Genomic DNA, 27,135 nt, shown 5'->3' on the forward strand with positions numbered 1-27,135 from the left:
CCTAGTAAATGGCATTAGCGATTCACTCCTCTAAACCTGGCTTCTGTGTTTAATCATTCCACAAATGCAGCGTTATGGATTCATTTTTGCCTCCACCTTGATTCATTTATAACTGCATTTAAAAAAAAAAATCTTTCAACTACTGTTCTGTATACGGAGTAATATTGAGAAAGGAGATGAGTTATAAAACATCTACTGCCTATCTCACTTATCAAATTAAACACTGAGTTAATATATCTAAAATCAGTCCAACTTTAAAACAAGGTAACATTTACAAAGAAATAAGTAAAATTGTGGTTTAGCCAATTTGAAATTAAAGACTTGCTTTTAGGCTGAGATACTTTAGGGCAATTTTCAGCCTGGAGCACTTTACAGGCAAAGTAGTCGCTCCTTTTAACTCTGAAAAACTTGCTCAAGACTTAAACACTAACAAACCCCTGAATATAGCAGCCCTATATGATGAAGCCCGTTGAACTGTTTTCCATCACTGAGGGATTTACACAGGAAAACATTAAAATGCTGATGTTTCTTTTATAATTTTCTGCACAGAGACATCCCTCTGGATGTCCTTTCCTTACCAATATTTTGGCAGTTTTAAACTATTACCACTAAACAATCTTCCCAAGTTATAAAAGCAAAACTTTTATTTAATGGATAATTTGTGAAAAATGCAAGTTTCCAAAACACTTATACTGATATGCATACATGCCACATGAGCTAATCAGTGAGGTGTGCATTGACAGTTACCCATGTTACTTTAGTTGAGAAAGTACAGGTTGTGCACAATAAGAGCAATTATGCTAAGCCCCACTGCCCAAGCAGGGTGGGGAAGGTATACATCTTGGAACACTTGCCCTTACGGAGGTTACACAGTCAAAACAATACCTGACCCCTAGATTAGCAGTTTACTTTTTTTTTTAAATATTCTTGATGACTTGGATAGACTATCTGTGGCCAGTGGCAATGTACCTAGGCTGTCCAATACAAAAAAGGACAACAAGCTGGAAAGTAAGTGGATCACAAGGAGAAAAGAAAGGGATGTATGCATGTGCACAGAATACTAAATGTCGTATGTTAACCAAAAGTCACACATAAAACATTTGTGTATTATATTTTATAGGAAAGATTAGCTTTAAATTTTATTAGAAGATTTAAAAACAAATAGTTCAACTTAGTGCTCATGAAACTTGTTATTGACAGTCTTAGACTAAGTCCTTCTTTTCCTCCTAGAACAGGTACAGCACAGCAGCAATGTTCCACACCTCACCAATGAGCTTCAGCAATAAAGTAGGGGGGTGAAAATATGTCACCTGTCATGTTTATTCAATATTTGGTATCTAAGTGTTAGCAAGGAAGGGTTTTGGTAATGCAAACACTTTGAATTCTACAGTTGGACTACAACCATAAATTCACTTCACATAGGCCACTGAACAGCCATCAGAAGATGTTTCCATCACTAGTAACAAGAAATGGACTTGAAATTGTGATTTTAAAAAGGTGAAATGCTCCATATTCTACTTCCAATCCATGATGCCAACCTTCCTCCACCAGAAACATATTTCTAGTAATTTTTCAGAAACCAGTTCCACCCAGTACAAGAAAAGCAGATCACTACATGCCATGAAGATAAATAAACTCAAACTAATACTGTGTAATATTTTCATGTGAAGCAAAGATCAAGGAAATAATGGAATCAGGTGTCTTCTCACTGTCTGATATCTTTAAAAAAATGATGCAGCAAAGCCTCTTTTGCAGTTATTCTTGTAGCCGGGTTTAGATCTAGTAGCTTATCAAGTAGATCATAAGCTTCATCAGGAACTCTGTCCCATCCTTTCAAATCAGTTGCCTTTCCTGTTATCTTAATTTCCAAGCCATTGTCACCTTCATGACAGTTGTTCTTCAGACGCTGGATTTGTTCCCCAAGTGGCTGGGAAGCAAACTCTACTTTTTTGTCTGTCTCAATTGCCAAAGCAGGTTCATATAAAGAGTTGGTGTGCATATCACTTGTTGATTTAGCACAGCTGCTATTTGTTCCTCTCAGTCTTTCACAAAGTGTTCTTAAATCCTGTGCTGGGACTTCTTTAGTACACAATACTGATTTGCCTATGAGGAAAATACTGTGTTTACTAAGCACTGTTTTAGTACACGTATACAATTGCAAATTTCAGGGTCTGAGACATCTCAAAGGCCACAGCTAGCCTTCATTCAGGTGCCTTCTTTCAAAAATCCCCTTTAAAAAAAAAAAAGATCATCATCTCCCATGGTTTCCAGCAAGCTGAGTCCAGCATTCTGTGGCCATGGCCCCACTGAGAACAATGAGAGCTGGTCACCATTTTGAAAGAGGGCAGTTCTACATGAAATTCTTTAATACATTATTCTTATCCCCAGCTTAAGCAGTAAAATGGGAAAAAAAGTTACCTTTAATCCTACAAAAAGTCATGAAATGTAGCTTATACAGAAGATTTCAGTGAGTTTTAACTATAAGGGTAGTTTGAAGTATCCATTATTCCAGTATTAAGATGGGGGGGGGGGGCGGGGTAGGGGGGAGACTTCTTAATTGTAACAAAGTAATTAAGCCAATTTAGTGGAAAATTCTCAATTCATTCTGTATTCAGGAGTAAGTGCTGTAATTTTGGGGAGTATATGCAGTATTCCTCAGACATAAAGTGGATAAATCCCTGCTTTAATTGCAAAACCCAGGTCAGTCACGGAATCACTGGCAGTGTTTCCATAACGTATTGCATACTCTGTATTTTGGATAAGCTACTATGCTAACTACATTTGAAGAAAAGAACTATAAAGAACTCTCATACTTATTTTTGGATAAGTTATTTGTGAAGTGACATAACTACCTTTTCATATAACTTGAGAGAAACTAGGAAAATTAAACATTTTACTTTACTTTTGTTAGCTTTTGCAATTTTCCTATGTTTAATACTTTACTTATAGACTTGGTAGTCATGAGGTTTTTGTATTGCCATTTTACAGCAGGCTACACAGCTACTGGCCTCATTTAAAAAAAAAAAAAAATCAGAGTGGCATTCTGGAGTTGTAGGTGGTGAGGCTGGAGTGCTCTTACTTAAACTGAGGCAGGACAGATAGCAAAGCCACCAGTAGCAACACATCACATCATGCACTTCCTGAAAGGTGCGGCTCAGAAACTGACCCACTGTGTGGCTTTGAAAAGCTTTTTCTGTTTGTTTGATCCCAACACGCATCAAATAGCTAAAAGTAAAGTTCTAACTACTTCTGGTCAGACACACCAACTTTAAGATATTTTAACCAATTTATTTGTCTATTTTAAAACCACTACCTTCAATTAGTAGAAATAAAGAAACATTAAAAACCCAATTTACCTTTCTTTCTTTATGCTGTTTTCCATAATTTGCATCTCCCAGTTTGGAGAATGACAATGTTGTCAGTTTCACTTTCAGATATTAAATGGTGCAATGCTTGAGTTGTAAACAATGAAGGGAAATGTTTACTTGTATAAAAAAAACCCTGTTTCCACTGGAATTTTTTTAATCCCAACTATTTCTAATGGCTTTTTCTTTTAAACAAGCTAATAGTTACAATATCCGTATTTTCAGCCACATTGATTTAAAACTCCAGGGCACTTTCTGCAGGAATAAGGATGTTAGCTCAAATGTTCTAACCAAATTCCTATAGGAGTCATTACGAGGTTGCTGTATGCCATTCCCGAAATTGCCGCATTTCAGTGAAGAGCAATATATAGTTTGTAAGCAGTTTGAGAATTCTTTAGGATGAACAGTACTATATAAATGCAAATTATAAACAATAGAAAGATATTTTTTTCTGTAATTAAAAACTTGCATACCAAATGTTTTAGCAGCCTGAATAGTTTCTCTGGATCCACGAATAGTCATGATTTGTGCCAAAGCAGTTAAATCATCACTTGCTTTGTAAAATGGATACCGTCCACTGAGCAAAGAAAGGAATATGATTCCTGCAGACCACATGTCAATTGCTGCAAGGGAAAGCAAGCTTTTAGTAAAAAAGAACCCACAACTTTATCATCTGGAGTCTAAAAAAACCCACGTGACCAGCAAAGTTTCAAAAGAAATAATATAATGAATTACCTATTAATTTTGTTGACATGTAATCTACATGGTTAAAGGTGAAGTTAAGTTCAGTTTTAGGGCTGGTCTTTACTATTGCTGCAATCAATGCAGCAGTGGTTGATTTAGTGGGTCTAGTGGAGACCCGCTAAATCGACCGCAGAGTGCTCTCTGGTCAACTCTGATCCACCTCTCTGAGAAGAGTAAGGGAAGGTGACCGGAGAGTGTCTGTCAACACAGCACAGTAAAGACACCAGGGTAAGTCAACCTAAGCTACAGTGACTCCAACTACATTATTCATGTAGCTGAATAGCGTAACTTAGGTTGATTAACCCTAACGGTAGTGAAGACAAGCCCTTAGTCCCCAATCCTGTAAACACTTAAGCAAATGCATACCTTTACCCATATGAATAGTCTTCTATGACTTTTATGGAACCACTCTAAGTCTAGTTAGAATTTACTTCAGTGTTTGCAGGATCAAGGCCTTAATCTGATGCTAGTTTTAAGCATGCAATCACAATATGCAGATATAGCTCTACCAGTACTAAGCTTTTTAGGTAGGGGGGGAAAAAAATTAGGCTGGTGGATTACAATGCTTGCCAATAGCCATTAACTTTAAGTGTTTTAATAATAATACATGCTCTAGAGATTATCTAAAAATTTGCCTAGGGAAAAGGAAGGTTTAAAATATACAGCCAGCACTAATTCCAAATAATTAAATATCTGAAGTAAGTAATTTTCTGTAACAGTGGATTATTATTTAGCAATTCCAAATGGACTTATCATACTGAAGACTTTACCTCTAACCTGAAATCACCTGACAAAGTAACCATCTTAAGAAATGTAGCAGTTAGGAGTTGTTAATCATTTTCACAGTCTTATGAAGAGTACAAATAGTGCATTGGGGAAAGTTGCCCAAACATGATGGAAACTTTCAGCATTAGAGTTATGAAAATAATTGTCATTTTTTTGAGGGATGGTGGGGAAAGGAAAAGAGGGGTTGAACAGTTCTGTGTGCTTTCGAGAGGAAAAAAGTAACAGCTTTTAACTTTTTTCCAAAAAAAGTTTGTGGTTTGTAGAATGAATTATATAGATCTGAATTTAATTATTTCACTTACAAACACAGCCTCAACAGTGATCTGAATATGTAAAGTGCTAAATTACCTGAAATGATCAAACTAGTAGTTAAACTCTTTAATGAAGAAATAGCTAAACAGATGGAATTATGGGCCTACAGTTGCAAAGTGGTACTTTGCACTTCTGCAGGATCTAACAGAGGATCTCAAAGTTATAATCATTGCTGAAGTTAGCATCAGGCCTTTATGGGATAGTTAAATATTACCCTCACTTTATGGATGGGGAAGCAGAGCCATAGATATTAAAGGTTAGATCTACAAAGGTATTTAAGTGCCTAACTGCCTCTTTAGGCATCTATGTCCATGATTTAGGTGCCTCTGACATTCGCAAAACTGCCACTCCGTTGTTGCCTAATCCTGTAGATGACTACATTTCCACAGGTCAGCATTTGCAGAGTTAAGTGCTGATGCCACCACTGAATGAACAAACTAATCCAAGCCCTAGCTCGAACCAAGCCATGAAACAGCATTCTCAAAGTAGGCATTCCCCTGCAGGTTGGCGCATGCGTGTCTGTTTGCTTAAAACACTCACCTGGGATGAGAAGGACCTGACTTTAAGCAGGAACTTGAACCCAGTTCTCCCTCATCTCAGGTGAGTGCCCTAACCACTAGACAATTGGGTATACAGGTGTGGGGATCTCACCTGTTGAAACTTTGCTCTTTGTATGTATAAATATTCAGAGAGAGCAATACTGACTATAACCAAATGGTTAGGGCATTCACATTGGATGCAGGAGATCCAGGTTCAAGTCCCTGTCTCAATGAATATTTAATTATTTAATACAAAGTGGAACCGTTCCAATAGGTTAGGTTGGCATGTGTGTCTGTTTGCTTAGGGCACTCCCCTGGGATGTTGGTTCAAGTCCCTGCACTGCCTGACTTGAAGCAGGAACTTGAACCCACAACCCAAATGAGTGTCTTAACTTCCAGGCCATTTGGTATTTCAGAAGATGTGTTTTTTTTTTTTGTTTGTTTTGTTTTTGGGGGGGTGGGGGGGGCATGAATGGCCTGGGTTTCAGCTGATAGGGCATTGGATACTTAAGTAGCTCACCTGGCTTAGGCACCTAACTCCAGGAGAAGGTTCATTGGTGAGAATACCAGGTGGAGGGAGGTGCCTACCTCTGGGCCTCTCAGTCAGGCACTTAAGGCCCAGATCAATGGGAGTTAGGTGCCTAAATACCACTTAAGATCTGGGCCTAAGGCCCACCCCTGACCTCTGCTTTTTACTCTGGGTTAGCTTAGGTGGCTCCTTACTCAGTTTGCTGGCTTCTGATGATGCTTCCCTTAACTGCCTAACTCTCCTCATCTTGTTTACTAACATGTGGCTGAGGATTCCACTAGGCAGCAGGGCACGCAGGGGTTAGGTGTTGCAACATTGAGCATTGCAACACGTAATATCTTTGTGGATCCTGCCCTAAGTGACTTAGGCCACAAAAATAAGTCTGGGAGAACTAGGATTAGGCTGCATATCTCCCAGTCCCATGCTTCAACCTTAAAATTCATTTCTCTCAATGATTTAATCCATGATTTGAGTGTTTGCATTTCTTCATTTCTTATGTATCATAACTTTCAACTACTCCACTGACTACTGCTTTTTATTAGTCTCACTTTTCACATAAACACATTCCTTTCCACAGTATTTACATCAGCTATGTGGCTGACAGACTAACCATCTTTTTCCCTTTAAACTACTAGGCTATAGAGGTCTTTATCTTCAGATTTTTTTTAACTCGAAAAGGGGTGTGTGCAGGCAATCTAGTACAAGTATACATCTCAATAAGAAAAAAGGAAAGCTTTATGAAGTCTGAACCCTGACTTTTCTATCCAGGAGTAAGAGTTTGGGGGATCGGAGGAACCTGTTCAGAAGCAATCTTGATTACTCAAATATATATATTATTAAGTCTGTTCATCTCACATCCATTGATTTCTGGATGCCTGCACAGATCAAGTAGTCTATCAGCTTTTCCTGTGGTCTTTTAAGAATATGTTTGCACACATACTGTGTTAATTATACTTGCTCTGAAAGCACACTGTTTGATTGAATCTCTTTAAAAGCATCTGAAGTATAAGGGGGGGGGGGAAATGGGCACTTCAGAACATTTAAACTGACACGAAGCCAAAAAGTTGGAAAAAGCTGAAAGTTCTGTCTTTTTAAAAACACAAACTCTACTGAACTGCCACATATGGCTCTCTACCTTAAATGAATTAAGATGTATTCAAGTTTCAAACATTTTAAAAACATTCCTAACTTGTTCTTCAGCCTGAGTAATGAACACTTTAATAAAAAAACAACAAAAAAACCCAAAATGCTTGAACAATGTTAGAAAGGTCAATAAAATGAATTCCATATGTAAACAGAAAAGGAGTTAATAGAATCAGAGAAAGTAATATGCACAAATGGGGAAGACCCAAGTATAGAAGAGTCACTAATTTCAGTCTGATGAATACTACCTGTAGTCTGAGTAGGGCACTTAGTTAACACCTCTGGTGCTCTGAATCCTGGTGTACCTGCCCTAGGAGCAACTTGCTGACGTCTTGTAATAAAAAAGAAAAGCGCATTTAAAGTGTAATAGGAAACATAATTCATAATGTTTCTAGTTACAATAGACTTTTAAAACCATTTCTAACATATGCTTCCATGAGACATGTCAACATTGTGGTATGTTCATGTATTAACATTTTAAACTGGCAATATTGTGTTGAATACACACTATTTAGGGTGAGAGAATAGTACACAAATTGCATGCTTCCATCATGATGTTTTCAGTTCCATTCAGCTGCAGCATGATTTCTATTAAGGGCTGGCTTACACGGGGACACTCAGAAAAGCTAAGATGAATTAACTTCACACTTTTAGTTAAAGCACATGGCTTAAAGCCACTTTACTTTTGAATGAAAGCATCCGCACAGGGATGTGAAGTTAAAGCACATATAAACATTTAGTTAGTTCATCTTAAACTTTGAGTGTCCCTACCTGTCTGGCCTGCAGGGGTTAGAATTAGTAACTTCAACCCCCTCATGCTCCATACTCAGTAAAAATGGCACACTGGACTAACAAGATTAAATGATTGTCAAAATACAGTCACATCAGACCAGCAAGTAAGGGATCACATAGTATTTTGGAAACCACACCCAGTAAACAGATCTTTCTCATTAATGCAAAGAATTGTTGGAATAACCCACATCCCTGATGGAGGAATGGAAGTTAACTCCACATATGGGATGGATTTGAACTGCAATGCCAAATTGTTTGGCCAGTCTGACTATTAAGGCGTGTACATGATAAATGTCCTTACAACTTACTTACCTTTTTTTCCCTCTAGACATGTGTAAAACCTAACTTCCCTCCTGATCTTAAGCTTCAAGACAAATTTACAGTTTTCCTTTTAGCGATGAACAACCAAATGTGCAGAAAACAGTATGTTAAAGGGCACCAAAATGCCTTATAAATATTAGAACTTGTTGAAATTTCAAATGAAGTGACAATTTCAGATGTGGTATTGCTATTTTTGAAACCATTCACATAGTGTAAGTTTCCAGATACAAGTTAAATTTGTTTAACAAAAAAGTGTCCTCTTATTTACTTGCCAAGATCTGAGTTCATGGTTCTATATTTCCCTTGCACAGCATTTGAAGACTACTCAGAGTTCTTGTAGGTGCCTAGAAATATCTACAATAAATGGAAGACATGACAGATTCTTGCAAGAGAAATATGGAACCCTGAATTCAAGTCTTGACTGCTTAGCTAAGTAGTGCCTAAATTTTTCAAATCTTTGGTTTTAAGATGTAAAGTTTTCATAAACCCAAAAACCTCAAAGTATAGAATTATTTAACTTCTTTATTTGTTTAACAGCATTTCAGTTCCTTTTTAAATAAATGTCCCTGGAAGAGTCAAACCATATGGTCTGGCCTACACTTAAGTTTTGCTGGCATAGCTATGTCTGTTAGGGATATGAAAAGTCATAGTGCTAACAGACATAGCTATTCCAGCAAAGCCTTAGTGCAGACGCAGTTATTACAAGAAAAAAAATCTTCCTGGTTTAGCTTATTGCGTTTGGGGAACCGGTTTAATTTATATTGCCGAAACTCTCTTGCTGGTGTAATCATAGAATTGTAGAACTGGAAGGGCCCTCAAGAAGTCATCAAGCACTGAGGCAGGATCAAGTAAACTCAGACTATCCCTGATAGGTGTTTGTCCAACGTGTTATTAAAAACCTCCAATTATGGGGATTACACAACCTCCCTTGGAAGCCTATTCTGGAGCTTTACTACCTTGAAGAGTTAGAAAGGGTTTCCTAATATCTAAACTAAATCTCCCTTGCTTCAGATTAAGCCCATTACTTCCTTCTTGTCCTACACTGATGGACATGAAGAACAATTTGTCACAGGCCTCTTTCTAACAGACCTTACCATATCTGAAGACTTATCAGATCCCCAATTCATTTTTTTTTCTCTAGACCTTTTAACCTTTCCTCATAGGTCAGATTTTCTAAATCTTATTTTTGTTCCTCTCCTCTGGACTCTCTCCAATTCATCTACATCTTTCTTAAAATGTGTCCAGAATTGGACACAGTTCTCCAGCTGAGGTATAAAGTAGAGTGGACAATTACCTCCATGACTCTCAAACAACACTCTTTAATACATCCCAGAATGATATTAGCCTTTTTCACAATTGTATCACACTGTTGGCTCATCTGCAATTTTTGATCTACTATAACCCCCAGATCCTTTTCAGCAGCAGTACCACCTAGCCAATTATTCCCTATTTTGTAGTTGTGCATTTGATTTCTCCTTCCTAAGTGAAGTACTCTGCACTTGCCTCTATTGAATGTCATCTTGTTGATTTCAGACTAATTCTCCAGTTTATCAAGGTTGTTTTGCATCTAATCCTGTCCTCCCAAGTGCTTGTAATACCTCTAAGCTTGGTGTCATCCACAAATTTTATAAGTGGACTCTCCACTCCATTATCCAAGTCATCAATGAAAATATTGACTAGTACCAGACCCAGGACTGACCCCACTAGATACACCCTCCCAGTATAACACCAATCCATTGATAACTATTCTGACAACCAGTTGTGCAGTTATTTCATCTAGACCACATTTCCCTAGCTTGCTTGTGAGAATGCCATGTGGGATCAAAAGCCTTACGAAAATCAAGGTATCACATTTCCTGCCCCTGCCCCCCACGCCCCCTCCCGGGCAGTAACCCACTCAAAGAAGGAAATTAGTTTGGCTTGACAGGATTTGTTCTTGACAAATCCATCTTGGCTATTCCTTATAACCCTGTTATCCTCTAGGTGTCTATAAATTGATTGTTTAATAATTTCTTCCAGTATCTTTCCAGGTATCCAAGTTAGGCTGACTGGCCCATAATTTCCTGTGTCCTCTTTGTTAACCCTTTTTAGCAAAGACTGGAGCAAAATAGGCATTAAACACTTCAGCCTTCTTGATGTCATCCATTTATTAGCATTCCTTCCCTGCTATAATGATCTACACTTTCCTTACAAACTGTTTCTCCATTGGGAAGGGTAACTGCTGTAGGGGGTGTGTGTGTGTATATATAGAGAGAGAGCGCTCTCTATATATCAGTGGTTCCCAAACTGGGGTTCATGAACCCCTGGGGGTTTGCAAAAATGTTACAGGGGATTCTCAGGGAAAAAATTCCCTAATGATGGACAGAGCTGTCCCTAGCGATAGCATGGGGCCAGCAGCCCGGAGCCCCTGGACTTCCAAAAGGTAAGCAGATCAAAGCAAGAATATCTATCACACTGAGGAGATTTAAACTTCAAGACTCCTTGTAAGAAATGGAAAGAGAGGTGGATGTTTTTTGCTGTTTTTAAAATTAAATAGGCAGCTAGTATAGTTTTAAAAATTATGAAGAACAAGTTTAAGATTTGTTGTAACGTGCGTTGTTTGCCTGGACTGCTTAAGATCTGAATGCTTGTGTAGGAGGAACTCTTTGAGCTGGCTTCTTAAATTCCTTCATGCTGTTTCATGTCTGATACTCCTTGATAAAACATAGGAGCCTTGTCTTACAACAGGCTAATTCATAGTGATACAAGCTATGAAAGTGAGATCTTGGAAGAGTGTTGCTGTTTTCATACTGTAGTAATACTGTAATGATTAATGATCAATAATTAATAATAAATAGTGTGTGATAAGCATGTCATAAAAACAAATTTTATATTTCCAAGATCAATGCTTTTATAATTTATACTCTGGTAAAGGAGAGAATCCCTGAAAATATTCATTTTTAGGAGGGGGTTCACGAGACTTGACATTTTAGTGAAAGGGGTTCATAGGTTGTTTAAAGTTTGGGAACCACTACTATATACGTATCTAGATATCTATGTGTATATATCTCTGAGTGTGGGTGTGTAGATATCTATATCTATCGGGAAACCCATCTAGGTGTAAATAAGTTCTGTCACAAACCCATTTCAGGATTTTAATGAAGAGAGTTGTTAAGCTATTTTACCTTACTGAAATTAAAAAGCCCCCACACCTTAAAGAAACTGTCTTTACACACTAACATCCAATGGAGAACTCTTTCAATGTCAAACTATTTAACTACAAATAATTGCATTTATCTGCAATGAGAAAGTTAGTTAGTACTATATGAAATCCATGACCTTTGTCAGGTTAGAATACACATTGTGTTCTAATGCTTATAACTTGCATAGGTCTAATGCTATCTTTCACTTACTAAATCAACTGTCCAGTAAATCTAAGCTTCTAACATTGCTTGACATCACAGAAGTTGATTTTACAAAATCATCAAAGCAAATTACCTTGAAAGGCAAACACTGCAAACTCTATCTGTTGCATAACAGTCACAGGTCAAGATAGCTGGGCAACTGTTGGCAGCTTTCTTGGCTACACCATTGTTCACTGCTTTTGTAGAAATAATCTTCTTCTTTGTTGCTAATTTTCTAGATGCAACATCCATCACCTTTGATTGCTTTATGAGCTGTAATACAGATGTTATATGTTCTAAATCAGGAGTGGGTAAACTTTTTGGCCTGAGGGCCACATTGGGGTGTGAAACTATATGGAAGGCTGGGTAGGAAAGGCTGTGCCCCCCTAAACAGCCTGGCTCTCGCCCCCTATTCGTCCCCTCCCACTTCCTGCCCCCTGACTGTCCTACTCAGAACCCCCACCCCTATCCAAACCGCCCTCCCCCCCACTCCCTGTCCCCTGATTGCCCTGACCTATCCACACCCCCTGATGGCCCCAGAACCTCCACCCCCTGTTCCCTGTCTCCTGACTGCCCCCCGGAACCCCCTGCCCCTAACTACTCCGTCCCCGACTGCCCCCGGGACCCCCTACCCAACCCCCCGCCACCCCCTTATCAGAGTGGCAGGAGCTCGCAGCCTCACTGCCCATGTGGCAGTGTAGCTGCATGGGAGAGGGAACAGCGGGGGAGGAGCCAGGGGCGAGCCTCCTAGGCCAGGAGCTCAGGGGCCAGGCAGGATGGTCCCACGGGCCAGATGTGGCCCCCGGGCTGTAGTTTGCCCACCTCTTTTCTAAATATTTCAAACATTTAAACGCTCTTTCCATTTTGCTTCACTCTTCCCCTTCCATTAAAGTGTTGAAAGCACTAACAAAAACATGTTACCAGTTTTAAAAGAGACCACCAGTCCTATTTACTGATATCTCAATGGCTAATAAAAGTACCAAGGGATTTAAGATTTGTAAAGTTAGTGGTGGTTTTCCTGGAAAATTAGACATTTTTCAGTGACTACTCCTAATTCATATCCACAATATATTCATAAGTACTTTGAGAGAAACACTACATTGTGTTTACCAGTATAATGTAATTTAGTTATTGGCTAGGGTTTTGTCTTTTTTTCTTTTTAATAAAGAGACTCGCTGTAAAAATGGAATGGAAAAACACTATAAGACGTGGAGTTAGATGCTAGTATTTGGCAACATTGTTTCAAAGCCTAAACTGCCCAGCTAAAATATCACTGTTAGCCAAACCCTCTGCTTTAGTTCATAGTCAGGGTTTTTCTTGCTAATGTCTAGTTTTTCACTAGACGTCATGCCCAGATTATAAACAGTGTAGTAAAAATGTTTATTACAAACATAGTCTGTTTTCTCTGTAGCCTTATCAACTGCAGAATACAAAAGCAAGTTTTTGGAATAATTTCTAAACTACACAGATAGAAAAAGATTAATTACTATATAAACAAAATCAGGTGGGGCAACAACTAGACCATAACAGTAACTGTCACTCAAACAGCTTGGAAAAAAATCACTTAAGACTTTGCTAAAATGCCAATTCTGTTCAATAAGTTTTAGTGCCACAACAAATCACAAATAGTAGTTAGGGATATCTAGTACTGAAACACAAATAAGTTCAACTATTTAAATGTATAATTGATTGTGTTCCTGGTGAGCAGTATTGCTTACTTTTATTGTGGGGCTCTCCTGGTATGTGGAGCTATGGATATTAAAATTTCTCTCTCCAAAGACAGAGCGCTGGACAGAATGGTGCACAGACCCCTCCTACAATAGCAAAAAAGGACAATAAGAATTCAATCTGTAACACTGTCAGCTGTAATCTGACAGTATTTAAAAGTGTGATGTGACATAAGGCAAAAACAGCTGCATACAAGTCACTTTCAGGCACCAGCTTACTGTGTATGAAGAAAACAGTCTAGACAAACCCATAAACATGCTTACAAAAAAAAATCGCGCTCCAGAAATATGCCAACACACCCTGAAATTTACATGTACGGCAGTTGAATTTTGATGTGTAACTAAAATGGAAATGAGAAACTTTCTGTGGGGAGGGAAGCCATGGTATGTATTGCTAAAATGTTAACTCCTTTTTACATAAGGAGATTCAGGGGCTCACCAAACATTACTGCATTTTACACAGCATGCAACATTACATAAGAATCCACTATTTTCATTTTTAGATATAGTAGACATTGAATGTGAAGTAATGTTCCAGGCCAACGTAGTTATTCAGAAACTAGTTCCATTTTCACAAACAGTTTAACTCTAACAAAACTTTTCCAACATGTTGCATAAATGCACACACAGTAAGATTTGGAACTGGACACTGACAAATTGTTTTAGTATTACATCTCCCCCTGTTGGATGAAGTAATACATTAAATAAACTCCTGCAGCAATATTAGTGAAAAAGACTCAGAACCTTTCCTTTTCCTTGTTTGTTCTGCATTTGTGAGCAGCACCATTTATCAGATGTTTTTGAGGCTGACTGTTGAGCTATCTGTCTAGATGCTGTACCATTGACAGAAACCCTGTTTCCCAAGGTTAGGTGAGGCTTATTTTGTGAGCAACTTTCCTGTTGGCTTTCAGATTGGACAACTCTGAGTAGTTCTATTTTCGTATCGGGGGTTCCTTGTGCCAAACCAAAATCTACTAGGGCATACCTAAAAGACACAAATTTAAAAAGACAATTTAAGAAAATTATATTAAAACAAAACAAACAAAAAACCAGTTCCTTAGAACAGAAGCTAAGGTATACATTGGCATTCAACACACAGGGTTTGAAAATTTAGCTGACCCCTCTTACCTAGATGATTTAAACACATTAGCCAGGTGAAAAAGTTGTTCCACCATATCCACTGCAATTTAAAGAACAGTTATATGCTGTAACCGTAATAATAAATTTTCCATCTAATGTTTTAAAAATGTATCTCATTCTTAGGGCTAGTCAAATATAAAAAAATTATCCAATACAGACAAACACCAGTGAATAATCACTGAATACTAATCAATAAGCCTTAATTACTATATTGTTATACATACTTTCACTTGTATTGTTTCCCTGAGTTGTTTTCAGTGTCAAATTCCCCCACTCCCCCCCACCCATCCCTTATCTTACCTTTACCTTCTCCCTATATTTTGTCATTTTTCCCACTGAAATTTCATACACACTCTCACACACACATGCTCTGGGCTTGAAAATTTTTACTAGCTATTTAATAGCCAGAGGACTAAACCTAAGTGCCCTTAGCCAGTAATGTCCACTATCTTTCCTAAGTCTGGAGCTATGTCCAAAGAAGAAGTCAGTCCCCACCTTGTGCCTGTACCAAGCTCCTAAAAAATGGGATGGTGCTGGAATTTCTACCAGGGTGCTGCTTGGGGACTCATTTTCCATACCAGCTTCTAGCTAGTACATATCTGATACATTTAAAGCCATTATCTATCCCACATTGGATGCTGGAAAGGAGACTGAACAGTCTCTCTATTCCCCACATCTCATTCTCTAAGACTGGGTGGGTCTTTGCTACATTAACCTTTCCCCAGCCTTCAGAATGATCTGCGTGGAGTCTTTGCTACTTTATCCTTCAGCTTTCTGGCTGCTACCAAAGAGGGGTTTACAACCCCACCCATCAGTCTCACCTTTAGAATCCATTTCCCTAGTCAATAACTCCAGTGCCTGCCTCCACTATTGTACAGAACCACCTCAGACAACAGCTGAGTGAATCTTACTTGATTCTTATCAATTTCACTGCTGTCCAAAGGGATCCCAATAGTAACAGTGAAAACAGACAAGACCTATTAGTTTTCACAATGCTGAAGTCTGGCAACCTCTCAGCAGCACCACTGGAGCTGGCTGCAGACTTCAGAAGATACGACTGCATTAGTTTACACTTGATTCACATTTGAAAGTTTTTTTTTTGTTTTTTTTTCTTGGCAATGATGAGTGTGATGGGGAGGACTATGTGCAGAGGCCCCCTGCTGGAGGCCTCAGGGTCCTGTCACACTTATCCCAGGAAAGGAGCAGTGGAGAGGTCTTCCAAGCAGTCTGGAGTGGCTGCAGGGGGGAAGCAATCAATCAAGGCCCAGGAGGGCACTATAAAAAGGATCTACAGAGACAGGGCAGTTGCTGCTTAGAGCTGGAGAAGAAAGGACTGCAAGCCTGGCTGACTGAGGGAACTGCAGCACAACGGACAACTACATAGGGGCAGGAACTGGGGGAGCGAGAGGCTCCTGGCTGGCTGCTAGGACTGAGCCAAAGAGTCAGCTAGCTGGGACCAGGGGAGCAGTGAAGGTGCTTTTGGCTGGCTGCAGGGACTGAGCCTGGGGCAGCTGCAGGAAGACTGTCTCCAGGGAGGAGGCCCTAGAGATATGGCCCCATACCAGGGGTAGACTGGTTTAAAGACTGTGGACACCCCCAACCAAGGCGGGTGCTTGTGAGAGGTGGGTGCTGACCCCATTACATTGAGAACTACAACTTTTTTTAATTGAAGACTTTTTGGTTCCACAAAAGCTGATGGCACATACATACATAAATGCTTATTACGTGCCATGGGAAAGTCATTCTGAGTCACTATTTTGTTTCATGCATGCAACAGTTGACTCATCAGATCTCATAAAACACTCTTCAGAAACAATAGAATGCTTTTCTAAAATGATTCTAGCAAAGTAAACAAGCAATATGGTAGAAATTCATCTTCTGAGAGTTAAGAAAATTACTTCCACAGAATTTGTAGACGTGTAGATTGGTGCAAGACAGTTTTCCCTATAAAGTTTTACCTTACTCTTGTACGGACTGTAGTGAAATATTTACCAAGCCATGAGGATATAGCTACTCACTAACAGGAAGGCAACTATTAACTCCTTGCAAAAGGTGGACAATATCACACTAGCTACCTTTAATTTAGTTACTTGCAGACAAAAGATAATTAATACAACCTGACCTAGTTTTAGGAATAGCTAATCTGTAGAAAAGCTGCTTAGTGGAAGACAATAAAAAGAAAACATCAACTTTCTTGCTATGCACGCTTGAGGTGTGCTGCAAGACACAAACAGGTTAACACATGCATTCTTTGAAAACCTATGCAGTACACAAATAAAGGTCAGTATTAACTATATTAAAGTAAACAATGGACGGTGATTTTATTCGGTTTAATCTTATTGAACATGCAACAATTTTACTAGTTTTACTCATTGAGTTTAAATTAATTTTTTAAAAAGTATTTGCCATTTTGTGATCCAAAATTTTTTCATGTTTACTGTATTATTTCTTCTTTCCCACCCTGACTAAGTCCCTAAATTCTAAATAAGAATTTTTTTATATATATATATTTAGTTCTACTGCTTAAGCACATTGTATAGCTGGAAGGAAAAACCCAGAAACTTAATTTGCTATGTTCTGTCAAGGCACACGTTCCCAAATGAGATCATAATAAAAGTCATATGTGTAGACTTACTCTTTCAGCTGCCTGTTGTACAGGAAGTTACTGGGCTTGACATCACGGTGAACAATACCAAAGTGATGAATGCGCCTCAATGCTTTAAACAGATTAAACATGTATTCTCGTACTTCTTCAAAAGAGAGAGAGTTCAAAATGTCCTGAAAGATTATTTGAATATTGTAATTTTGCAACTCTTTATAATTAAGTATTTTACTGCTTATATAAAAAGAAGGGTGGGACTCACCAAAAAGGATTCATGTTCCAGATATGGCATAACGATAACTACATGATCATTTTTTCTAAAGCAATATCTAACTCCCATAACGTTATCCTGCCCCCTAAAGGAAAAACAAAGTACTATCTTGAAACAACAAACAGAAAATAGGTTATTTCACCTGGCTCCCACAGAAAACTTCAGCAATGCTTTTTCTATTAAATACACAAATTCCACACTGCCAGCAACCTATCAGCATGTACTCTGAACACAATCCCCTCATTACTTTTCTCAAAGTGTTTCATTCTTCAATTTGCAACAAAGGGCTCTCCAGACCATTGGTGCGTCATGGTCCACTTTTAGGGCTTGAGTCTGCTCCCATGGATTTGCATGATCCAGGATTGAGCCCTTTAAGAGCAACTGGCTTAATCTCAGGAAAGAGCTATTCCAACCATCTGCCTTGAAAGCAGCAAATATCATCAAAGCACCTTTATTCCTAAACCAGTGAAGAGAATTCAGTGCCATTGGCCAGTATTTTCAGATGTACTAGAGAGGATTCTATCACAGCTATTTCCTACCTAAACCATGTTTGATTGCATATGTATACTGTGTAACTCTTAGAACTTTTTACTAGCAAATACAAAGTCAGCTGCAAATAAAGCAACATGAGCATTATAGCGAACATGATCCATTTATGGTATGCCCTTGATATAAAGAGTTACTGATTTTTTTTTTTTTAATTTTCTTGTGGTCAAAACTCCAGCAAAATGCAAGTAGTACCAAAACTAAAAAGTAATTAGACACACAACTTAGTTTTAGATGACATTTAAATTCAGTTATGACATCTTTAATTCCTTTTGCTTAAAAAAGTGTCTTGTTTAACCTACCCTGCTATTGTAAGGCACTGAAGTTCAGCAGCAATTCGTAGAGGATGACTAGTTGGAATTAGGTGTTTCAAAGCCATTTTTTCCTCACATCCTGCTTGTTGCTGGGCTGTGGCCAAATAAACTGAACTAAAAGTACCTGTAAGAAAGTATGAAGCCTATGTTTAACCTCTTTGGATTAGCTGCGTTAAAGTATTTCATGTTACTGGTCTGACTGCTGCACTTGTGGTGAAAGAGAATCTATTTGAGTCAAGTTAAGTTTGTGATACAACAATAGGTTTTCAAGTCAAGGCTAAAGCATGAGGAAAACCTTTAAAAAGTGGTTTTAGTACAGAAAGCCACTTAAGTACTTCAGGGTTATCAAACAAATTTTAAAGAAAATTAGCCATTAGTGTCCAGAAATTGGGAAGTACAAAATAAGTAACATTTCTTATTAATAGACCAGAAAATATAATTTAAAGTAATTACAACCGCAAATGTTTGACCAGTATGCAAGCATAACAAGTCTGTGGTTCCATATACAGATCACAGTTGCCAGCAAGAATCAACCTCAATACTATCAGCAACAAAAACACAGAACCCTCCACTTGAGCTAAAGGAATAATATCAATAACTATTAATAAGTAGCAAGACCTTTGCCTTGTTGGGGAGAGAAACTGAAGGGAGGATATAACCCCACACCCTAAGTTAGTGCAAGTAGAAACACATCTTTACATGTAAGCCTTCAGTATTGCCAGTGTCACAAATGTCACTTTTTAGCAACATACTCACTTCGATCAACAGGGTTAGAAACACCAGTTGTAAATGAGAACCTTATTTAATGACATTTTATTGTTTATTCATGACAAGAAGCATTCCATGCTCTTGAATTTTCAGATTGCTGTTCTGAACTAAATATGTAGCTTTCTTTTAAATTAGTCTGTAAAGCTACTAAGTATTACAATCATAAATAGCTGTTTAAAAAAATTAAACCTCTACTTTCTAGACTTTCGAAGAGAAGTCAAAACATCAATAGTGAAAAACTTTCAAAGATCGTGTGGGTAAAATTTTCAAAAATGTGTAGGCTCCCATCCTGCAAATATTTATACATATGCTTAATTTTATTGCCCTGAGCAATCCCATTGATTTCAATGGGATTACTCATAGTAAAGTTAAGCATATGCATGGTCACAGAATTGCGGCCTATGTCCCATTGTCAAATTTTGAAAATTTTACCGTGTGCCTAGTTTGAGCCCATATATTAAAAATATCTTAGCAATAATCATCCATTCTCCTCTCTTAGCCCCACCCACAGGGTTTAATATTGGAAAAGCAGAGACAACTTTACTGGTAGTGAAATGTCTCACCAGAGTATAATTGTACATTTAGAATGTACACTTTACAGACAAATATAGGTGGATTAAATCTTCGTAGACATGCTTGGCTAGATCTACTCCAAGAGCTGCAGCAACCTGTGGCAGTTTAAAGTGTATGTGATTAAACATCTTGTTTTGATTTAGACCAGTCTACTTTGGTAAGAGCAGGGGTTCTCAAACTGGGGGTTGGGACCCCTCAGGGGGTTGGGAGGTTATTACATGGCTGGTCACAAGCTGTCAGCCTCCACCCCAAACCCTGTGCTTTGCCTCCAGCATTTATCATGGTGTTTAAATATATAAAAATGTGAAAGGGGTCACCAATACAAAAGTTTGAGAACCACTGGGTAAGAGGTTTCAAGAATCTGGCAGGAAAATCTCTTTGGAAAAACCCTTATCTACCAGCATTTGTACTTGCAACTAAATATTAAAACGCCCATTTACTTCTAACAATACTAAAAAGCAATCCATAAAATGGCTCTCATACTAGAATTTGCCAATATTGGACTTCATTATATAGTTTTATACTCTTAATGTGTATTTCTCAGGTACATGAAAATTCAAGCAAATAAATACATTTACCTTCTCCAATTTTTTCCTTAATTTTGAACACCTTTACAAGCTGTGGCACTGCTTCATAAAGTTTTTCAATATCTTTTTTTACTCCTGTTGAGGAAATAAAGGAAAACAGAAAATATTTTGCTTGGTCTTAGTTTACTAGTTAGATTTCAGGACATATATTAGACTTTAATACATATAAATGAGGGCGAAATTACATAAAAAGTAGTATAAAACAAACCAAGGCTCTCGTCCTACAAAGACATACGCAGGTAGATTTGGATAATACTCATGTGCGTAAAGTTAAATGTGAGCACGCTTGCAGGTTTAGTGCCCAAGATTGCAAAAGAGTAGTAAAGACTATACCAATTAGCATGGTGCAAGGCACCTGAGGCACTCACATAAAAATACTGTACTGTAAATGGTCAAAGAATGTACAGTTTAAGACAGAGGTGGGCAAACTATGGCCCGCGGACCACATCCGGCCCATGGGACCGTCCTGCCCAGCTCTTGAGCTCCTGGCCAGGGAGGCTAGCCCCCGGCCCCTCCCCCACGGTCCCCCTTCCCCACAGCTACAACGCCCTGCAGGCAGTGCAGCTAGCTCCGTCCAGGCAGCGGGGCTGCGAGCTCCTGCCGCTCTGAGCAGCATGGTAAGGGGGGGGCAGTCAGGGGACGGGGGCAGTTGGATGGGGTGGAGGTTCTGGGGCAGTCAGGGGTCAGGGAAAACGGCGGGTTGGATAGGGTGTGGGAGTCCCAGGGGGCCTGTCAGGGGGGAGGGGTGTGGATTGGGGGAGGGCAGTCTGGGGACAGGGAGCAGGGGGGGTTGGATAGGGGGTGGGAGTCCCAGGGAACCTGTAAGGGTGTGGATAGGGGTCGGGACAGGGAGCAGGGGAGGTTGGATGGGGGTTGGGTCCCGGGGCAGTCAGGGGACAAGGGGTGGGGTTGGATGGGTCAGAGGTTCTGAGGGGGGTCAGTCAGGGGGTGGAAAGTGGAAGGGGGCAAATAGGGGGCAGGGGCCAGGCTGTTTGGGGGGCACAGCCTTCCCTACCCAGCCCTCCATACAGTTTCACACCCCAATGTGGCCCTCTGGCCAAAAAGTTTGCCCACTCCTGGTTTAAGCGGTAATCTGCAAAGAGTTTAACTTTTTTGGCTTGAGACTCATGATCCATGAATATCCACCTTTTGCTTTATTTATTTTTTTGGTCCAGACCTCTATTGATTAAATTTGGTGTCTCTGATCCACCTTCATGGGAAAACCCAATTGAGAGGGGCATTAAACTCTGCCAACTCCTGACATAACTGCTAACTGAATGCAAACAGTATTGCCCCATCTATCACGCTCTAGAATTTATATGCTGCTACGTTTTGTTTTAAAACTCATAAATTGTTGCCACTCAGCATGGCGTGGCAAACCCTAAAAATGAATAGGATCTCTGATTATAGTTCAGAGACTAACATACACATGGAGTTAGTAATGTCACCATTTCATAGAAGACAAATCTACACTGGCTGCTGAGAAATGGGTATGTAAGAGGTAAACTTCAAAGAATAAAAGACAAAAAAAAAGGGTTTAAAAAGGAAAGTATTAGGAAGACAAACTTGTGTTATCATTGGAGGTCTGTTAAAAATATTCAAAAAACCCTTGCTGATTATATTTAAATTGTTGCATTTTATACTACAATCACTAGATGGCATAGAAAGGATACTGCATTCTTATTGGAAAACTAAGGAATTTCACTCAAAAGATGGGTTATTTTAGAAAAGTATTTATTAGAGGACTCATGAATGCCTTCTAAAACACACTTCTTTTGAAATTTAGAGATTCTAATTTATGCTGTTTTATTAGATGTTCTAACTACTGTCATGCAACAATAAACCATTATGCTACTGCCAAAATACTATAAAGCCTTAGAACACAGAGCATATGAAAATATACACAAGGCAAGTTGCATTTAAAGTTGAAACATTTTACAATGGTTGGGCTCAAATAGTGTCACCCTTTATCAACTACTGTAACACTAGTGCTTGACTCTTAAGTCCATATTTAGACATCTAGACACATGGCCTGATATTTCAAAGTCGTGAGAACCAAAGTCATTGGCCTATACTTTTATGGAGTTTGTGGCTAATTACTGCAGCAAGGGTAAAATGTTCCTACAATAGATGTTTTCAAGAATGGTTTGTATTGTTTTCACATAATAATAACAACAACAATTAATAATGTAGTATTTGGTAGGAGCTAAACTCATATGTATTATACATTCTAAAAAGGGAGAGGGAAAATCATTCCCAAATTAACACATATAATAGCAAAATGTTTAAACTAGGATTATATATTATACAAAGAAGCATAGTAAGCACTGATGTAACAAATATCATGAACAATGAAAATCAATTTATAAAGTCATAATACCAGAAAGATTACAATAGGCATGTACTCTGTATGTATATATGTATTCCCAAACCCACACATTAGCCCAAATGAACAAATTTCACTGCTGCAACATCAACAGAAGACTGAAATGTGACTCTTGAATCCTTTCCCTGCTTTCAAGAACCTGAAAACAGATGTCAGAAGTCCCCATTAGAGTTTTAAAATTTTAGTTGAAAGTTAATTACAAAAAACTATACATATTAAACTGCTGAAGGCTACTGCGCCCACACTATGTATTTCACCTCATCATTCTTCCTCATCTTTCTCCCACTGCCAAGTCTCTTCCCCCTCTTTTAAAATATCCTCATTAATAGTTGTTACCCATCCAGCCTTTCCAAGCTTGTATCCACACTGCAAAAATAAAATTCATGTTAGTTTTTTAAAAAAAAACTTAAAAAAAAAAAAACACCCCAAACTCTAACATTTAAGTCACTGCCATTGGTTGGTACTGGGCAGGCAAAAGTGCAGCAGATCTTTTTAGAAGAAAAAGACTATCATTTTCACCCTATAATACTTGTTTGGAAGTGTTTCAGTGACTAAGTGTAGAGTATACTCCTGGGGGAATTCTGTCACTGCGCATGCACAGAATTCATGTCTACCACCGATTTCTTTGCTTCCCCACAGAAAAATTACTTCTGACGGGAAAGCAAAGGGAAGCTGCAAGAGTGGTTATGCGCCCCTTCCTGGCAGCACAGGAAGGTTGGCTCAGGTGCCCAGAGCAGCCGATAGAGACGTAAATCACCAGCAGTAGGGGGGAGCTGGGCAGTCGTGCAAGTGAAAGACACCCTCTATCCCTCACTCACTATTAAAGCACACTTGGTGTGGAGGGGCAGAGTTTCAGGGTGTTTCTGAGGAGGTAGGCATGAGGCAGGCTCTGTCTCCTCAGGCAGGTGTAAAAGTTTTCAGGCTCCTTCACATTGCCAGAGGGGTGTAAAGGACAGTATGGCCTTATAAATGCTTATGGTGCTTTTGTGGTTAAAACTGGTCTAAATTTTTGGACTGAAAAAATTTCCTATACAAGTGTGCTCCATAAACTGTTTGCTACTAACTTTTCTGGAGATGGTCAGTAGCCAATATAAACTGTGAGCTTGATTCCCCAGCCCTCACTTGCACTTCAGTTGCCTATGATGTAACACTGAGCGTATGGCTGCATATATTTGTTGACTAATAACTAGAAATAAAGGGTCAAACCTAGCAACATTATTATTAGGCAAGGGCTTTAGGGATTTCCTCCAGTGCTCTCCACTCCCATTCTCCATCCATTGTATTGTAGTTTAAATAAACTATCGAAATAATTGAAACCAGTGATTATATTGTGCTCTTTTGACAAATAAAATATGCAGAATTTTAAAATATTGTGCACAGAATTTTAAATTTTTTGGTGCAGAATTCCCCCAGGAGTACTCAGAGTAGAGAGCGCCTAATAGCACAAGATGCTGAGTTAAGCAAAGTAGCTTAGCATCCTGGCCACTCCTGAATCCTATGAGGCATGGCAAACTGGGGACTCTGTAAGCTAGGTATATTATTTTAGAACGGATGAGGAATAACCCCCGGCAAGATTTTAATGTTCATGTCACAGTTTTTGCTTTGACTAACAAAATGAAGAATTCAGAAATTTACACTCTGCTACATCAACGACATAAGTCAACACTTCAAATATTAATAGCACATATCTGCACCTGTGGTGGAAACTGACAGTAACAAGCAAAACCTTTTATTAAGTGGTTATACAGTATATTAAATGTAAGAATTACAACACATTTGTTTTCTCACTAAGTATTAATTTTTGCTTTATTTGTACAGTAATAAAATCATATTTTTGTCATTTTCACAAAATGAAAGCTTAATTGTGTTAATCTTGGGAAGTCTTTAGAAGTTTGATTTTAAAAAGTGCTGACAACACACAAATATTTTCAGATGCTTAATAGAAAGCAAATACATGTGGATGTTTTCTCAATGTATGTGGGCTTTCCTAGCTTTTAGTTAAAATGGAAATCCACCATTCGCCCAATGACTGTTTTTGGTTACAAATGATGAAAAGCTATAACCATTTACCTCAATACTTCCCTCCCACCTCACCCCACCACCTCACTTTAACACAAAACAAATGTTTAAGATGGTGTTTGGAGGGTTAAGAAAAAATATCAAATGCCAATCAGATCACTTTGGCCAGCAATGACAAATGAACAATTCTCAACACCATATGAATGGAACAGTTTTCAAAATAATGTCCATATTTGTACAGTTTCCCAGGTGAATACAATGAGAAATACAGAAGAGACTTTCATGTGATATTGTCCATTTTAAAGAATGTTTGCTTTAAATCACTGATTCTAATCAGCAATCACAGAACCTGGATTTAAAATGATTTTAATCATTCTGCATTTGTACTTTTCAGTTATTTTCCTAAAAAAAGTTGATTCTCATTGGTTGGTAACTATTAAAACATGTTGATTTGCAACTAAATATACCCATCTCCTAACTTTGCTGCCCATTTTTGCTAACAGGAAGTTAAACCACATTTATTTAAGCAATTATATAGCTTAACATACATCTATTCAGATTCTTAATTTTTAAATTTTTATTACATAAGAAAACAGTGTGATGCATTTTTTTTTTTTTACTTGATTTGTGTCAAGCCATATTTGAAAGAAAATTGTCATTCGATTAAATGCACAGAACAGCACTTAGTTATTATATAAACTAAATGTGCTAGAGACAAAGTATCAACATATGTTTTTGCATTTAAAACTAATTGCTTTATTAAACAAAGGAAGTATTGAATAAATTAGTCATTGACCTGAACTATCTGAATAAATTGAAAGGAAGAAAATATTCTTTCTGCACCTGCAGAGGAGGCTACTGCTGTCAAAAGCTGGTTTAGCACTTCCACAACCACTGGTTCCAGGTGCTTAGCCAGTGACTTCCAGCAGTTCAGTGCTTTGACCTTCTTTAAAACTTGGCAGCAAATATGCACTGCTTAATATTTTTTGTACTTAATTTAAATGATTGATAAATAAGCAACTTAAGGGCTAACATAGGTTGTCGATTTCAACTCTAATTTAAAATAAACCTGTATTTAAATACAAAAATCAGGGTTTTTAAACACTATTGATTTTTTTTGTATCTAATCTGCCAAAGATAAGACCCTATAAATGCCATTCAAGACAGAACGGTAAAGACTGCAGAGTACATAAATAACATTCTTGCATCACCCAATGACAGTTACATTACTGTGTTCTGAAGAAGGTCCTATACAGATTTTATTTATCAGAAGGCCAGTAACAATAAGGTTGAGCTCGCAAGTGAGCACAGGAGGAGGAGTCAGATATTTCTGACTTCTGAAAACATAAGAACGTATGAATGGCCATCCTGGGTCAGACCAATGGTCCTTCTAGCCCAGTAGCCTGTCTTCCGACAGTGGCTAGTGCCAGATGCTTCAGAGGGAATGAACACAGCAGGACAAGTAGCGAGTGATCCATCATCCAGTCCCAGCTTCTGGCAGTCAGAGGTTTAGAGAAACCCAGAGCACAGGGTTGCATACCTGACCATCTCTAGCTAATAGCCATTGATGATCCTATCCTTCATGCACTTAAGTCTTTTGGCTTTCACAACAGCCCTGGCCACGAGATCCAAAGGTGACTGTGCATTGTATGAGAAAGTACTTCCTAACGTTTGTTTTAAACCTGCTGCCTATTAATTACATTGGGTAACATCTGGTTCTTCTGTTTATATGAAGGGCTAAATAATGCTCATTCACTTCCTCCACACCATTCATGATTTTATAGACCTATCATATCCCCCCTCAGTTGTCTCTGTAACTGATATGGTGAGTTCTATTGAAATAAAACAGCTTTTAGTACAAGGTTGCTCATCTTGCTCCAGCTGAAGCAAGTCTAAAAAAAACTGAGTCCTGCATCTTGCTGGGCTGGTAAAGAATCTTCTATCTTTCAGATCTTTACTAAAAGTATTGGGGGTAATTTCTTATAGGAAGCCTCTTTGGTCACAGGATTGCTTCAGAAAAGTCCACAGCTTAGAGAAAAAGCCCCAACTCTGTCAAAGCATTCTTAGACAGCACAGACTGGAGGGCCATGCCTTAAATAAAATAAGTTGATCTCAGGTGACAACATATCTTTAAAGTCTCTAAAATCAGTAGCCCTGTACCCTCACTGCAGTCTCCAGCTTTGGTTTACTTTGTGCCACCCGCCTAATGGTCCCAATGCAGCCCTTCATTTGGTGCCAATGTCCTTCTAAACAAATGCTAGACAGAGAATCCACTCAACTGGCTTGAT

The 27,135-nt window shown here is 38.5% G+C and overlaps 1 protein-coding gene across 5 annotated transcripts in view; it reads right to left on the bottom strand.

Moving 5' to 3' along the window:
• Positions 1 to 1,099: 1,099 nt before the first annotated feature.
• CDC7 (cell division cycle 7) overlaps positions 1,100 to 27,135 on the bottom strand; it is a 31,915-nt gene continuing 5,879 nt past the window's right edge. For 3 of the 5 annotated variants that reach the window (XM_037907199.2, XM_043520682.1, XM_043520681.1), the window contains exons 3-12: positions 20,434 to 20,517; positions 18,503 to 18,638; positions 17,646 to 17,739; positions 17,417 to 17,559; positions 14,386 to 14,626; positions 13,633 to 13,728; positions 12,009 to 12,187; positions 7,667 to 7,749; positions 3,839 to 3,988; positions 1,100 to 2,103 (exon numbers count right to left, since the gene is read on the bottom strand). In XM_037907199.2, coding sequence (XP_037763127.1) covers positions 1,706 to 2,103; positions 3,839 to 3,988; positions 7,667 to 7,749; positions 12,009 to 12,187; positions 13,633 to 13,728; positions 14,386 to 14,626; positions 17,417 to 17,559; positions 17,646 to 17,739; positions 18,503 to 18,638; positions 20,434 to 20,517 — 1,604 coding nt within the window. In that variant the 3' untranslated portion in view covers positions 1,100 to 1,705. Of the gene's footprint in view, positions 2,104 to 3,838; positions 3,989 to 7,666; positions 7,750 to 12,008; positions 12,188 to 13,632; positions 13,729 to 14,385; positions 14,627 to 17,416; positions 17,560 to 17,645; positions 17,740 to 18,502; positions 18,639 to 20,433; positions 20,518 to 23,085; positions 23,195 to 27,135 lie in introns of all 5 variants that reach the window. The other 2 variants (XM_037907201.2, XM_037907200.2) reach the window with 2 other exon arrangements.

The sequence above is a fragment of the Chelonia mydas genome, chromosome 8 (genome assembly GCF_015237465.2).
Source record: "Chelonia mydas isolate rCheMyd1 chromosome 8, rCheMyd1.pri.v2, whole genome shotgun sequence".
In the NCBI taxonomy this organism is placed as follows: domain Eukaryota; kingdom Metazoa; phylum Chordata; order Testudines; family Cheloniidae; genus Chelonia; species Chelonia mydas.